At 29.2% G+C, this 16,085-nt stretch overlaps 2 protein-coding genes across 4 annotated transcripts; both read right to left on the bottom strand.

Annotated features, from left to right (window-relative positions):
- Window positions 1-4,180: 4,180 nt before the first annotated feature.
- Window positions 4,181-10,882, bottom strand: LOC113377850 (ribosome biogenesis protein BOP1 homolog). 2 transcript variants are annotated; one of them, XM_026618288.1, is made up of 14 exons: window positions 10,549-10,882; window positions 9,465-9,977; window positions 9,004-9,282; window positions 8,830-8,931; window positions 8,169-8,343; window positions 7,881-8,101; window positions 6,948-7,122; window positions 6,468-6,680; window positions 6,262-6,365; window positions 6,013-6,186; window positions 5,779-5,924; window positions 5,473-5,622; window positions 4,980-5,134; window positions 4,350-4,482 (listed from the first exon to the last, which is right to left on the bottom strand). In XM_026618288.1, the coding sequence occupies exons 1-13, from the start codon at window positions 10,645-10,647 to the stop codon at window positions 5,020-5,022; spliced, it is 2,466 nt and encodes an 821-aa protein (XP_026474073.1). In that variant the 5' UTR covers window positions 10,648-10,882; the 3' UTR covers window positions 4,350-4,482; window positions 4,980-5,019. The 2 variants fall into 2 exon arrangements, with proteins under 2 accessions (XP_026474072.1, XP_026474073.1); XM_026618287.1 differs by lacking the exon at window positions 4,980-5,134 and having other exon boundaries at window positions 4,181-4,482; window positions 10,549-10,877.
- A 3,553-nt stretch (window positions 10,883-14,435) lies between these two features.
- On the bottom strand, window positions 14,436-15,871 carry LOC113378248. 2 transcript variants are annotated; one of them, XM_026618776.1, is made up of 2 exons: window positions 15,724-15,871; window positions 14,436-15,311 (listed from the first exon to the last, which is right to left on the bottom strand). In XM_026618776.1, exons 1-2 carry the CDS (start codon window positions 15,827-15,829, stop codon window positions 14,563-14,565), a joined length of 855 nt encoding a protein of 284 aa, XP_026474561.1. In that variant the 5' UTR covers window positions 15,830-15,871; the 3' UTR covers window positions 14,436-14,562. The 2 variants fall into 2 exon arrangements, with proteins under 2 accessions (XP_026474561.1, XP_026474562.1); XM_026618777.1 differs by lacking the exon at window positions 15,724-15,871 and adding an exon at window positions 15,401-15,461.
- Between the last annotated feature and the right edge of the window lie 214 nt (window positions 15,872-16,085).

Below are 16,085 nucleotides of genomic sequence, written 5' to 3'. Positions count from 1 at the left end.
CAAATTATTTATGCATTTTTATAAACATCAATATAAATTTATCAATAATAGGGCGGCAAAAATTTAAATTCGGCACTGGATAAATATATTATTAGTTTGAAGATACCTCATTTCAATAACGCTTCAATCGTAATAATTTTGTTTTCCTTTAAAATGAGATCATGCAAATAAATAATAACACTCAATAAGTCCGTAGAATATATTGTAACTAATTATTAATTCAATAGGATTCAATAGGCCACTATAAAATGTTATCAAGCAAATCCTAAATCATTGATTAAATTATATTATATCGAGCAAACTCAATAAGTTCCTACGGACTTATTTTATATTATTAATAAAAATTATTATGCAACAATATATTCTAACGTAAATTTATTCAATGTTGATTAATAACGTAATATACAATCGATGTAAAATTGCTGGAAAATGTTCATTATTTTGATCGAAATTATATTTTATAATTAAATTGCAGAAACAAATTCATTATTTTGGCATCTGTAAACAAATTATCATCCGAAATACGTACACGTGCGATACGAAATGCTGAATTTGTTAAGTTTTTTTATGATCAAATTCGATTAATTTTTATGCATCTAATATCAAATTCGATTAATTTTTATGCATCTAATATTATGCAAAACTTACATACGAAAACCTACAATAATTGTTATATATATTAAATAATATTATATGTGTAAAATTAATAATAAAAGAATGCTGGTAAGAATTCATTAAAATAATTTTCGTAACGAATCGAAATGGTTAACATGTGCTAATTTATGAATTATTTGGCTTCTAAATAAACAAATATTATAAAATACATACCAAACAATGCTGCACTTTGTCACAACTTTGATGAATGGCATCAGACGACTAAAATCAATGTAAAAGTATAAAATCGATCAACTGCATAAATCTTATATTTCGTATAATAGACTGGAATATTGCTTTTGTTGACCTTACACACAGTTATCACATAATTACGCAATTTTACAAAATCACTGCCGAAGACAATCGCTCGATCGCTATCCAATTGAATGACTGATAAGAAATCGAGATTTATTGTGAAGCTATCTATGGTCTATTGTCATTGCTGGCTGAATTGGAAATCATCGAGGAATTTGTGACAGGCCTCCTTGCGCCGGTGCATTGCAGCACTTTTATTCCGTACTGAAAGACAAAATTATAATTGTAGTTATATATATATATATATATATATATATATGTGTGTGTGTGTGTGTGTGTGTGTTTGTATATTATATATTATTATTTTATCATAAGCCAGTTATTGAAGTGTGCACCAGCGCTGGTGCACATCCACATGCGCACGTGGATGGATACTCAACTGCATTTTAGTAGCATACCATTAAATTGCAACTAAAATTATAAATGTAACAGTTCGCTTTGACTAAACAAATATATGATTTGATTTTTTTTTCTAAAATAAAATTATTAAATAGTTTTTTTTTTCATTTATTCCTTATTACGTTTCGGGGACATGGGACGTTTTCTTTCTCAGAAACTATGAGACTAGAAATTTGTCTAAATTAGACACTCAATGAAAATCAAACTGTACGTTCATTAAAAATTCTATGTGAAAATAAATTAAAATAGGTTTAATGGCCAAATGATGTAAATCGAAAGCCAAAAATCAAATAATAAAAAAAACTCGAGCTACTAATATTTGCATTTGTGAATACGTATAAAGACTGTCAATTTGAATTTTTCACGAGCGCCTAATTTAGAAAAATTTAGCTTCATTGTTTCTGAAGAAAGAGCCATTCCGTATCCCCGAAACGTAGAATAATTTTTTTTACAAACAAATAATTGATAATTTAATTTTTATTTGAATCTACATTTCTGCGGAATATGGGATGTTTCCTTCAGGATACGTGTAACGAAAAATCTTTCAAAATTTGCCACTCATTAAAAATCAAATTGTACATTCACTAAAAATTATATATGAAAACACCCGAACTATAAATGTTAACATTTGTGAAATGTTTGTGAATACTTATAAAGACTGTCAATTTAATTTTTGATAACTAAAATTTAGAATAATTTTAGTTCAATAGCTCTTGATGAAGGCCATCTCATATCTGCAAAACAAAAATGAAATAAATAAATTAAATAAATATTTTTCTGAGGAAAAAGGAGTTTCTTTTTAGAAAATTAAAATGATAATGGCTATGACACAGATTTATTTATATCGAATATGATGATAATATATTTTATTTGAGTTTAAAGATCGGGCGTTACATTTTTCGATGCAACGCTCAATCATAAATAATTGCAATTACTTGGTAAAAATATGAGCAAGAATTGAGCAAAGCACATTTTTTGACTACATTTGAAGTGATTGAATTATCAATACCAAACTATCAATAGAACAATTATTATCTGTTGGCACCTAATTTAATTTAATTACATTAACTAATTGTAAGTTGAAAGTGACTTTATTTCCTGTTCAATTCCTATTAAAACCCTACCTTTCAATCAAAAAATCTAATATAAATTTCTAAAATTAACAAAATATATCTAATTTTTCTGAATTTGGTATAAAAACAGTGAAATGCCTAAACAGTTTGAAAAATAAGAACGTATCTCATTGCGAGATTGATATAACGTTAAAAATCATGTTTATTAATTTAAAAGCGTAGGATTGAATATTGCTATTCCTAAGTCTCTAGGCTGAAATATATAAGTCGATCATAATAAATAAGGCAAATAATATCATCTTACTAATCATAATTAAGTGCGTTTAAATAGTAACTATTACAACGTATATTTTATATCATTTTATTCTTAAAGTCAATACTTGGCATATCATTTAATCGCTAATATCAATTAAACTCGATTATCGGTCATAATTTTAGCTGAGTTAAATTAATTGATTATAATCCTAAATTGACCAGACTAATTGAAATTTAATAAAATATCACAGTAGTAAACAATTAATTTAAAATATCTAATAAAAGTAACAAAAATACAAAAATATATTATAAAATAATTATAATATTTGTTTCTCCATAATCAGTATGATACATATTACTTAATGGTTCAACAGAAATATATAAAAACGATGACTTTTCAAAAGTAAATTAAAAATTTAATCAAAAAAATTTTAATCCTATCACTATTACTAATCCTAACAAAGTTTCTATATATCATTATGTGAGTTATGCTACAAATTACTTTTGTTAAACAAATAAAAATGAGCGACTAAAATTTCAACATACAATATAATTTAATAATAACCAAATAAAATTATTAATTTCTTGCATAATATACACATTTTCTTCATGAGATTAATTTCAACAACCGCTTAATGCCTTTTGACATTTTGACACGTCTAGTCGAATAACATTTTCTGTCAATGAATTCGTTAAATATTTTATTAAACATTAATAAGCATATGTTATTTAACTATTATGTTATTTACACTTTTTTATTTAAACGTTCGAACACTCGATAAGTGTCATCATTCAGTAAATCATAGCAGGTAGAACAAAACTTAAAGTTAAAACATTTTCTTTCATTAAAATAATAACAAACACCGAAACCAAACACCAAAACACCGAAATTTTGTTAATAAAATAATGATGCTTAAATTCATGATTACTCAAATCGAACCAAGTCTGAAATTCGATTTGAATGATAATGGTTAGTTAACTATAATTTTAATAGTTTTAGTATAATTGTAAAACGATAATATTTAACAACCAATATTTTTCTACGTACTTTTTTTTTAAGAAAAGGTACATAGATCTTCAATATTCTGTAATCATCAATATTGTAATTTCATAAAAAATGATTTTCGACAGAAGAACCTGATGATGAAACGCATCTAGTACAGGAACAACGTAATTAAACATCTACAAAAAAAATTATTCATTGGATTAATTGTTCTGTGAGGAACATATTAATTTATTGAAAAATCCAGTATATATATATATATATATATATATATATATATATATTTATATATATATATATATGTATGTATATGTATATGTGTGTGCGTGTGTGTGTGTGTGTGTGTGAAACAAGCACCCTAACCACTTCGCGATGATCATATATTTCAAATTTCATTGTAGTCTCCTTTGTCAATAGTTTTAACGTGACCCTTACTACCTGTAACTAATAAGTAATAAAACTAATATATTAAATATTCTTGGTTGATGTATTTAACAAAATATATATTATAACATTAACGTCAAACATCTTTTACTAAAATATAAAACCAGTTGAAAAATAATTTCATCTATCATATGGAATACTTATCAAATCATGATTTTCATTTCTATAAAATAATTTAGACAATATTATGTGTAAAGTCTCACTGTCGCGTCGGCTCCCGTCGAAAATAACCAAGGCTGCTGAGGATGGAACATTACTTCAAAAATACCAAAATCATTAAATGATTCATGATACTGTAATCTTTTTACTGGTACAATCAGCGGATTTTGTAACAGATCACTGCAAGAAATATGAAAAATTATATTCATAGAAGAGACAAAACGATAACCAAATTCTATAAGCAGCTTAAAGTTGCGCACAAATAAATACATATGAAGTAAAGAAAACAATATATGCAAACCAAGTTCTTCGAAATCCTAATGTTTACTATTTACTACTAGAAGCTACAACCAAGAAGCCTCATTTACATGGGTCTGAATCAGAAAATGCTTGAATATCTATAAGGTTAAATAGACCAAGATTTTTTTAAAACTTGTGTCAATCCTTCATTATTATCAAGCCAATCATTATTTGTGTGTATTGCTATCTTGTTATTCTACACTAAAATGTTACACACTACACAAATTATGGTAAAAAACATATTTGATATTTTAAACCATTTTTAATTTATTAGTATCAGTCTTTCCATCCTTGAAGTTTATTAATTCATTTACAAATTGTGAAATAATACATAGGGGCATAACAAAATGATAAAACAAATAAAATGGTGAAATTACATGGGGCTGACGGATATTCAAAGTAGTCCTTTGCAGAGTGTTATGCCAGTAGCACACCTTCCGAAACTGTTAACATGCAGCTGTACAAAGGAAAAGTACTCTTGTGGTGTAAAGATGACCACGCATTAACAAGTGCAAGGATTATCACAAGTATGCTGCAATCATGAGCGAAAAACTTAGTTTCATTCACTTTGCAATGAAAGTATAAATGTTTTCTTATCATGCTATTAGTATTTGTTAATAATTTTTTTGATAATTACATCATGATTAGAATATTAGCTGCATACATGCAAAGAATATTAGTAAAAAGCAAACTTTATAAATAAGCCATTTCAATTTCTACCATTTACAACTTATGGAGCCAAAAAATTATTGAAAAAACCATTGAACAAAATTCAACTCAATAAATTTTGAGCAGGTAGCAATCCTCAAATACCATTAATACTAATACAACATTAAAATGCACATAGAAAAATAATGTATTTACACTTACTTGTATACCATCCCATGAGATATGATCAAACTTCTATCATCAGAACCGGATGCAAACAATGGATACCGCTTATGAAAAGCTACACCTCGAACTGCAGTTCCATGCAATCGTAATGTTTGGTAAGGTTTTGTTGACAGATCCAAGTCAAACCTGTGAAAATTTTAAATATACATAAATGTATTTGTACCAATATTAACATCTTCACAATAGAATTTAAAATATCTTTGAATTGTTTAGCAGTTTAGTGATACGATTATTTTAGATATCTAAGAGGTAAAAAATATGTAAAGATGCTGATTGTCTTACCACAACATTTTTCTATCATATGTGCCAACTAATAAATTATCGCCCGCAGGGTGAACAGCCATACAAGATATCCATCTGGAGTTACTCAACAACTTTTTGACTAATTCTTGTTTCACCAAGTCATATATACGAACATTACGTTGTGTCTATCATATTATGTAAAAAATAAATGTTAGAAGTATAATTAAATGATATAATATCAATAAAAAAATAAAATATGAAGTAGGTACTTACAGCAACAAAGAAAAATGGCCTAATAGGATGAAATAGAACACACTGCACCAGACCTTTACTTTTGCTGAATGGTAACTGTGACCTCCTTTTAGACAGCTGATGTATAATTACAGACCTATTTTGACCTTCTGGCATAACTGTAGCAAAATAATCCCCTCTGCCATGCCAAGTTACCTAAACAAGCAAATTATCTATTTACCTAATTGATTAAATGACTACTACTTTATGTCTCTATTCTGAATAATTTACCTGTTTAACTTCTTTAAAATGATTTAAGACAACTCTTATACCATTGTACCATTCATCACTACTAGCTTGATCCCATTGTACTGCAGTCTTTACTCTTTCAGGTACTAAAATAACAAACAAGCATAAAAATAAATAAATAAAATGGCATATATTGACAAATATTGAATACACAAAAATATTGCTTACAACATTCTTGGTCTACATACTTATAATATCGGATGGTGCAGGTGGGGTTTCCAGTAAGTCATCAGTTTTCTTAACAACTAATTGGTCACCAACCCTAGGATTAATTAATAACACTTTACGATCCGCAGCTACAGCCAAAATGCTTAAAGCTGGAACTGGACTCCAAGCAATACTACGTATTGTCCCCGTACATGATATTGTGCGCAAGCAACGGCCGGTGCAAACTTCCCAAACTACAATATAAGAAAATATTAAGTACTTTATTTCATATAAATTAGTTTCCAATGCTAAATAGTGATTCTATTAAACTTAAATAGAATGGCTTTACATTAACAAACTCAATTATTTTCATAAAAGTTATTAAAATCTAAACAGATTAAATCTAATTGAAATAATATTTTCATTTGCATCTATTATATCTTCAATTGTATTTTTTTTCACACACAAAACGACCAATAAAATTAAATGCATCAGTACATGCTAATAAAAAAAAATCACACCTTTTACTGTCATGTCATCAGACCCTGTAGCCAGATATTGTCCAAGACAATCTATTGTCATGCACCTTATCATGTCTTTATGTCCCTTATAGACGAGACTTTGTACAGTAGGGAATGGCTGCAAATCTTTAGGACTTGGTAGTTGTGGTACCAAAGCTTCCGGTTCAATAGTCAACTGTAGACCAACATGATGATATTATAAATTGTCAAAATATCAAGTAAAAGTTCTATTATATTTCTTTACTAAGCTCAACTAAAAAAAGTATCTATGAAAATAAACAATTAAGACTATGGCCTAATATTAGGCAGTTTAATTTGGAGTAAGACATGGCAGCTCAAAAATATATTGTGAGAAAATGCCATATTTCTCATATTTCAAAAGCAAACTCAAAAAACATGAAAAATATATTATTCAAACAATATAATTATGACACGAACAATGTATCTGTAGAATCAATAGTTCAAAATGTACTTCTCAACTTTTTTCTTGAAGCACTTAATTTAACAAGTTTTAGTATTTTAAAATACTATTACTACTACTTCAACATAAATACTTCATTAGAAGAACTGTAGTGAAAACAAAATAAAAATTGCTCAACTTACTGAAATTAAATGGTGTATTCTAGTCCAATGGTTAAAAAAAAAATCTGATATGTTAAAGTTAGCCAAGTCGGTCAAGAATATATTTATTCTTAAAACATTAATTAATGACATGGATAATAGAAATAATATTTGCCTTTTTCCAAGGCTTTCAAAAATTTCATAAAATTCGGGCTTCTAGACTAGAATACTTCCTTAAAGCAATCTTCTCACATAGTGAAATAAATGTAATGACTGTGTCGTCCATTACAATCAATTTTAACTACAAATATATATATATATATATATATATATATATATATATAAATGTATGTATGTATAAAATTTACTAACTCTCATTTTTATAGCTCTGGGACATAAGTAAAGGTCAAGACAACGTAAGAAACGTTCCTTAATGTATCTTGAATATGATGGTACTTCGCGTAGTGAATTATATTTTTCAGGTACAAAATGTAGTTTACGCTTCCATGGTGTATCCTTTTGTTTATTCCATTGCTTCAATTCTTTCTTGTCAAATAGATATTCTGGAGGTGGGTTGTAACTTTCAGCATGACCTATGAATAAATATAAGTTTTGAATATATTCCAAAACAATCATTATCAGTTATAGTCATATATTAACCTGGCAAGTGTCTTTTCGGCGCCGCAATGTGTTTATGAATTCTACGCATATGTTCAGGCTGATCATCAGCAGACCAAAGCATATAAAATTGGGGATCTTTCTTTGCACGTTCCTGATCACGCTCAGCTTTTGTTTTAAGCCAACCCATCTTCAAGGCATGAACCATTTTTGATACCTAGTCACATAAAAACATTAGGTAATTTACAAAATTAAAATTGTGCATATATTATAGTAATCCATGTTTAAATGTTTTCATTTTAATGACTTCAAATTATATCAGTGAACAGAAGTTGCTATTTTGATTAACATATTTGGAAACAGCAATGTTTCTTAAACCACTGATCTCCAATAAAATGTATCTTGTGTTTAAATATAAAAATAATATAAATATAAAAATAGTTGAACAATGATAATTAATTGCACAATTTTATATTTAATCTAAATAAAATATAAATTTGTGTACATATGATCATGTTTGTTCTTTTTATTCAGTATGTTTTATAATTAATAATGATATTGCATTCAGATTTTATCTGAAGATAAATATGTCAGTTAATTCAGCAAGATTATTATAAAATTATCGCCAAAAAGTTATGAAATCGATTTTATTATTAAATCCAAATTTAAATAAAGTATCTGTATACATAGATAACTAACTCACTTTATCTTTTTCCGATTTGCTAGGCAGAAATGACCTCTTGTGTTCAGGAAAACTGCGAATAGGTGTCTTCATAACCTCAGATGTAAACCAATCAATCCATGGCTAAAAGATAAATTGTAAAAATATAAAAATTATATTTACTGGACATATTAAAAACATATGTTGCCAACTTACGCCAAATTCTTCATATGTACTATCAGGTATTCTCTGGGCCTGAATTCTTTGAATCAATTTTATATCATTTTCACTAAGCACAACATCTTGACCAGTCTGTGGATCTTTAACAGTTCTCCAGAAATCTGGGTCTTCCATCCTGGCCAAAAATGCATCGATTTGATCTGAGTTTTGCATACCCTCTGGTTTTGGAATTTTTTTGCCATCCCAGTCATAGCCCAAATGTGAGTATTCATTATACCAGTTCATCGGTATATTGCCAACAGTATTTCTAATGTCCTAGATTATAATTATTATTAAAGCAATTTTTTAACTAAATTATGAGTATTATGCAGTTAATGGGTGATAAAATACAAAACATACATGTTTCATAATTTATAAAATTATATTTATCAAACAAGTTTACAAAAAAAAAAAAAAAAAAATACACATCAATATTGATTTACAACGCTTTGTATTACCTCTTCATCCGACGAATCATGTTTATATTCATCTTTAGACACCACACTTTTTCCATCACTATTGGTACTAACTGTGTCAATGAGTTTAGACCTAGCTAATTTTTTTATTTTCTGATAGTCTTTCGACTTTGGTATATCAACTGAAACCTCACTCTCATCAGAATTGTCATCAATATTTTTCGAGTCATCTGTAGCAGGGTCCATTGCACTAGATAAGTCAGAATCATCATATTCTGGTCCCTCCTCCATTTCATCCCCACAGTCTTCGAAATCCTCGTTGCCATCACACTGATGATCTAAGTCCTCGTCGGCTGAGTATTCTTCGGCATCAAGCTGACCTTCATCAAAATGATCGTCGTCAGTATCACCTTCGTCCTCTGTGTTCTCGCCTTCCACGTCATCGTCACTTTCTTCCCCATCCATGAATTCAGTGCTGCACTCAGAATCTGCATTATCAGATTCTTCAGAACCTGAACTGTCCACTATCACCATGTCCGTGAGCTCCAATCCATTCTGAAAAATAAACCACATATTAGAAATCGAGAAATTCCTAATTTTAATCTTAATATTGGATTTGATCTATCAACTGAGGGAAAATATAACATGGTTAAAGTCTTATAACATTTTCATTTATCACTAATATTTCGACAACCTCAAATTCAATATAAGAACAATAAAATTTAAGTTTCTTCAACAAATATGTAATAATATTTAAAATGATTAATCAATGTTTCTAATACAAAAATGTTAAGACAACACTATCGCTAAGTACATAATTGATGACCTATCATATTTTGTCGATACTAAATGATAGAGTACTTGTCATTAAATCAAAGTGGAAAATTATAAAGTAATTGTTTTATTCCTAGGTGGTAAAAACGTGTGTAACTCATTTTGATGCATCTGACAGAAATTTAAGACATTTTGGTGCATCAAACATTTTCGTGAAGAACAGACCTTAAAGCTGTCAGAGTAAAACAAAATTATGGAAATAATAGCACCAAAGGTTCATATATTAATTAGAAAATAAACATATTTAGCATACATCAAGAGATATAAAATTGCAATCAAAATCGCTATTTACCTCAAGTCCATTAGTTTTCGAAATGCTAGCGACGTCTTCATCATATCGTTTCGGTACATCCTTGCTTCCTTTACGTTTCAGAGTACCATTCGGGGCCATTATGTTACATTACTTAAAACCAGAATTATTTGCAGTCGAAAATCTTCAACCTGAAATTTTGAAGACAGAAGTCGAGTTTAACCACTACTTTTGAGGTTAGTTATTCCTTCAGCTAAAACACGTTGTTCCACAACAATTTTGACGGCACCCGGCGGAGGGCACTACGCGTTATGAGCAAATTTTAAACCAATCAAAATGAACACACCGAATGCGAAATAAAAAAGAAAAACAAAATCAAGATAAGCGTTTGCTTTGGAATGCACACGAGTAAACAATTTATACCCAAATCAAAACAATTGATATCAACCAAACGCTGTTGAAAAAATTTGTTTATTTTTTAATCAAATTTCATTGGCTCGCGAAAACCTGACATTTTTCATATATCAAAACTAACTTTAGCAAAACATTATATTAGGTTGTCAAATATCTCCCTTCCGCTTTTTGCTCTTGGTTTATAATACAAAAAGGCGGAAGGGAGATATTTGACAACCTTATATCTGTTAAATAAGTTTACATATGGTATTTTGATCGCTTTATTTGTAATGAAAGAATTTTAAATTAAATTAGTTGAAGTTAAAAGTTACAAATCTGTAAAAAAAAAAGGATTATTAACTTCTCGTACGGGAAGTTATAGTAAGGGGGCGTCCATTAATCACGTGAGCAAATTTTTAATGATTTTTGAACCCCCCCCTCCCCCTTGATAATACATGATGATATTCAAAATTGCCGCCCCCCCCTCCCCTACCAAACATCACGTGTATTTTTGGTTACGTGATAAAACTGTAAAATTTTTGATTTTGTTTTTGAAAATGTTTGAATTTTTTTAAAAAATTAGTTAAAAAGTAATAACACGTGATCTTTTACTATACCCCTTATTTATCTAGGTATACCCCTCCCTCTCCACATATTTTTTTGTGATTTTTTGTTAACCCCCCCTCCCCCTAAAAACGTGATTAATGGACGCCCCCTAATCGCAAAAAAATCGAAAATGAAAACTTTTATATATCTTTACGTTTCAGGGGTTTCTAAACAAAACGCGTTTCAATATTTCGTCTCTATGCAAGTTAAAGCAGTACGATTGCCTTGAAAAAAAATTCAGAAATACCAAAATATTTCAAAATAAAGAAAACATTTTTTTTCAAAAAAAGGAAATTTTTGTCAAAAATTTATAGTTTCTCCTAAATCTAATTTTTTCAAATTAAAATTTTTTCAAAAATGTTAATTTAAAAAAAAAAAAAATAAGTTTTTGTACGGGAAGTTCCAGCAATTTGCCTTAAGGCACGATGCCATGCGCCCCAGGTACTCGATTAGTACTAATCGAGTGGTACTCGAGTTATAACCAATAGAAGCGCTATTCTACGCGTAGATGTGAATAAGGGTCTTGAGAACCCCTTTATCAGAAAACGTTAACTTATACGAACTTATATGAGCCAAGTTGTTGTTAAATGAATATGTATATGAATAAATTGGATGCGACGAGATAAAATTTTAATTACAGCATATATTTAAGTAGATATAGGGGGCAATTCTGCCTTATAAAATACCGTTATCTTATTCTTGTTTCTTGTTAGTGAATATTTGAGAATGTCTATAAGCAAGGATGAATGTTATGATAACAGAATTCTAGATGGTGCAGTTATCATAAGATTCTTCCTTGCTTGTTTATATGTAAAATATGCCTGATCGCACAAAAAATAGATAGACATTTTCACATATTCACTATCAAGAAGCATAAGATCAATTTTGTTTTACCTGATTCTAGCAATAGCTGACTGGTCAATTCAGCTTCTCACCAATATTCACGCTGCAATCTAGTCTGAATACCGATTTTTTATGTTTTTTTGTACCGAATGTTCAGTATCAGTATTCAATACAAAATCATCGTCCAATCATCGACGCTGATGTAGAGAAAGGCGTTGAAATTAAATTTGATTTTCAATAATCATCAAACTTGAAACTATTCAATATTGAAAGACGGTTTAAATTCTGTGGAATTGAACTCAGCATGCATTATATACAGGATCAATTTTGTTTTACCTGATTCTAGTAATAGCTGACTGGTCAATTCAGCTTCTCACCAATATTCACGCTGCAATCTGGTCCACCTGTCATATTTGATTTATTTATTTTAATTAAAAATGTCTGAATGCCGATTTTCTATGCTTTTTCCGTACCGAATAGTCAGTATCAGTGTTCAAGGTGAAATCTATGTCCAATCATCGACGCTGAAGTAGAGAAAGCCATGGATAGCAACAAGTGATACCAATCAGCTCAATGATCAGATACATACAAGTGAAGTTACCTTTAAACCATAGATAAAAGCAAAATATATATAAAAATAAGATTGCCAGTTTTTAGTACCACTTTATATGAAAACTACTACATAACACAGCCTTGCCATAACATTAGTCTACGGAAGAAAAACCTCCTAATTGTAGCAATATTATTAATAAAATATGAGCAGCATCATTAAATCTTCATATTCAATTATTAGATGAAAATGTGACAAATTACACAAATTTTAACTTATTATAAACTTTAGGAGACCCCGTAAAGTGCGTCCCGCAGCTACAAATTTTGTGGTTCAACATTAAATATTGCATTCGTTAAACTTATTTGGCGTTGAAATTGAATTTGATTTTATATAATCATCAAATTTTAAACTATTCAATATTGAAAGACGGTTGAAATTCTGTGGAATTGAACTCAGCATGCATTATATACAGGATCAATTTTGTTTTACCTGATTCTAGCAATCGCTGACTGGACAATTCAGCTTCTCACCAACATTCACGCTACAATCTGGTGCACCTGTCATGTTTGGTTTATTTATTTTAATTAAAAATGTCTGAATACCAATTTTTTATGCTTTTTTCGTACCGAATGTTCATAATCTGTATTCAAGGCGAAATCATCGTCCAATCATCGACGCTGAGGTAGAGAAAACCAGGGATAGCAACAAGTCATAGAAATTTTACTAATCAGCTTCAATGGTCAGATTCAGTGAAGTTTTCTTTAAACCATCGATAAAAGAAAGTATACTCACTGGATACACTATTCGAATTTATTGTAATAAAAAATTCCACGAACAATATTGAAAATAAAGTTAAAAAAAAATATATGAAAAATTTATAGCACAAAAAAAACAAATGAAAATTTATATCTGTATAATTGCATTCATCAAGTGTCACATGATTTTGAATTTCAGGTAATATAAATATTTGTTTTAAAATCGAAGCTTTTGATCGAGTATTTTAAAAATATTCATGATTTGCATTCATTGGCTACACTAAAATAAGATTATTGTAAATAATAAAACATTGCCAATATAAGATTATTTTCTTATATAATGCATAAATAAATTTAGGGACAAATATTCAAATTTTATTAAATTACATTATGCAATGAGAATTGAAACTCACGTAAATTATCACTACATAAATAATTGACTATAAGATTTAATTCTGTTCATATTTTATTGATAATATTGCTACATTTAATGTACACTCCATAAAGAAAATTATATCTACTTAAATATATGCTGTAATCAAAATTTTATAGTTTTGATCAAACAAAACTATACAATATTGATAAATGTATAATTCATAATGTTATGTTTTAAATTCAAAATTTTATGATAATATTAATTTATATGAAACATAGCAACATTCAATTGTATAATTTTGAAATAAATATTCATTTTTCTATACATTTTCATTAACATAACTAATTTATTTTATTAGTTTAACAAATTAATTTAACATATAAGCTAACATAACGGGATATCATTTGTGATTTCGTAGATAATCAATCATTCTTTTCATTATTTGCATTAAAATGCAAATTTATCACTTGACTAAAATAAATATATATAGGAAAAGACTCGTATATATTTAATAAAAATGCAAAATTTAATCAGAAATCAGGTACATTCTGGTCTATTGTGGTTTTTGGTCTTGTAACTGAGGCACTGTTATTTGTTTTAGCACTATGTAGGTCTTTGCAATTCCTCTTATGTGATTTAATTAGATGATCGTAATCAAATTCCTTCAAACAATACGAGCATGGAATGATTGCACTACTATGCCTTAAACTCATATGAATCTCCAGTGACAATTTGGTATGATAAGCATAATCACTCTTTGGACACAAAGTACAAACTAAAGATTTTCTAGAAATATGTTTTGTTAAGAATTCGTCTCGAATTGAAGTTAGTGTTACTTTATGGGCAACTTTGCAAGGCTGCTTTTGTTTTCGACTTCTCTTATTGTCAGTTTTTTCTAACTTATTCGAACTTATTTCTTGGCGGCTTTCTTCATCTGCAACTAAATCACTTTCCACTTCATCCTGAATCATAGTTTCATCTTCGCGATTGATTTTCAAATTCAACACCTCTGGAGATTTAACAGGTGATCGATCGTTTTCATCACCAGTTTTAAATATAGGGGTAGTTGCGATTTTTGTGATTTTATCTGGAGGTTCATAGAACGGCTGTGTTATTGTAGAAGCTCCAATTAAAATCGTTGTAAACGTGGCATCGTTTATATTTTCTTTGTTGCCGACTTTATTTTCACTATTGTTACGCTGTCGTTTACCGGGAGATATACCGTACGCGCCGCTGTTGTAGTTGTTATTGTTGTACTTCGATGTCATCCATTGCATACCTAAAAAATAAATTAAATTTTAAATTTCAGTAACAAAACTTATGTTGGTATTGTGAATAATCGACAAGATAAACTGTTTCAAATCGCACCATGTCTCTTTCTCAGCACGTTCGATTGCACTAGTCATGCAATCTATTTATTATACTCCTACTAGCTATACCATATTTCACACTTCATTATTAATAGATTGATATTAACCCAGTCTAGTATAATACTGTGGTTCATCGACTGTATCAATAAGAATAAATTTCTTCTGTAAGTAGGTACTAGTTGTTACAACGTAAACTACTTACTGTTTCAACAGAATTATTCTATATGAAATTCGACAATCGTTTCAAATCAAACTCAAAGCTTATAATTCTATGTCTATGTCCAACCATGATTGCCACCTTATTGACATTTATTTTATTACCTCCCGCCTTATGAAAATCCTGGCTGATGGTCTGCATCATAGGTTGAAGTCGACTGGTTGTGTAATGTTGTTGATCGTCAGGATCAGAACCATCTGATGCTTCCATATAGTGGAACAACCGCTCTGCGCCTTGTTTTGGAGGGCGCCACTGCTGCTGCTGTTGCTGTTGTTGTTGTTGTTGCTGTTGTTGCTGGTGAGATTGTTCGTTTAGATTTGGCCGGACGTTCGCAACGATAGAACTGGAAATATGAATAAGTATGTGGTAATGATGAGGTACGTAAAAGTAAAAGAAAACACTGAAATCACTGCAGAAAATAAGCAACTAATGACTAGAAACGAACATAACTCGATTCATTAATGCA

This window comes from Ctenocephalides felis, unplaced genomic scaffold (genome assembly GCF_003426905.1).
Source record: "Ctenocephalides felis isolate EL2017-DRISC unplaced genomic scaffold, ASM342690v1 CF-g0.4_SCAFFOLD_01886, whole genome shotgun sequence".
Classification (NCBI taxonomy): Eukaryota; Metazoa; Arthropoda; class Insecta; order Siphonaptera; family Pulicidae; genus Ctenocephalides; species Ctenocephalides felis.
Note: the sequence above shows the minus strand (reverse complement) of the source record. Positions and strands in the feature narration are given on the sequence as shown.

What these genes read in the sequence shown, in the direction of transcription:
- LOC113377850 (XM_026618287.1), bottom strand. Translation starts at nt 10,647, where the DNA reads ATGGCCCCGAATGGTACTCTGAAACGTAAAGGAAGCAAGGATGTACCG. An exon ending in GCCGAAAAGACACTTGCCAG is followed by an intron (nt 8,102 to 8,168) that starts GTTAATATATGA and finishes ATTTATTCATAG; the next exon opens with GTCATGCTGAAAGTTACAAC. An exon ending in ATTTTAAAGAAGTTAAACAG is followed by an intron (nt 6,187 to 6,261) that starts GTAAATTATTCA and finishes TTGCTTGTTTAG; the next exon opens with GTAACTTGGCATGGCAGAGG.
- LOC113378248 (XM_026618776.1), bottom strand. Translation starts at nt 15,829, where the DNA reads ATGGAAGCATCAGATGGTTCTGATCCTGACGATCAACAACATTACACA. An exon ending in GGATTTTCATAAGGCGGGAG is followed by an intron (nt 15,312 to 15,723) that starts GTAATAAAATAA and finishes TTTATTTTTTAG; the next exon opens with GTATGCAATGGATGACATCG.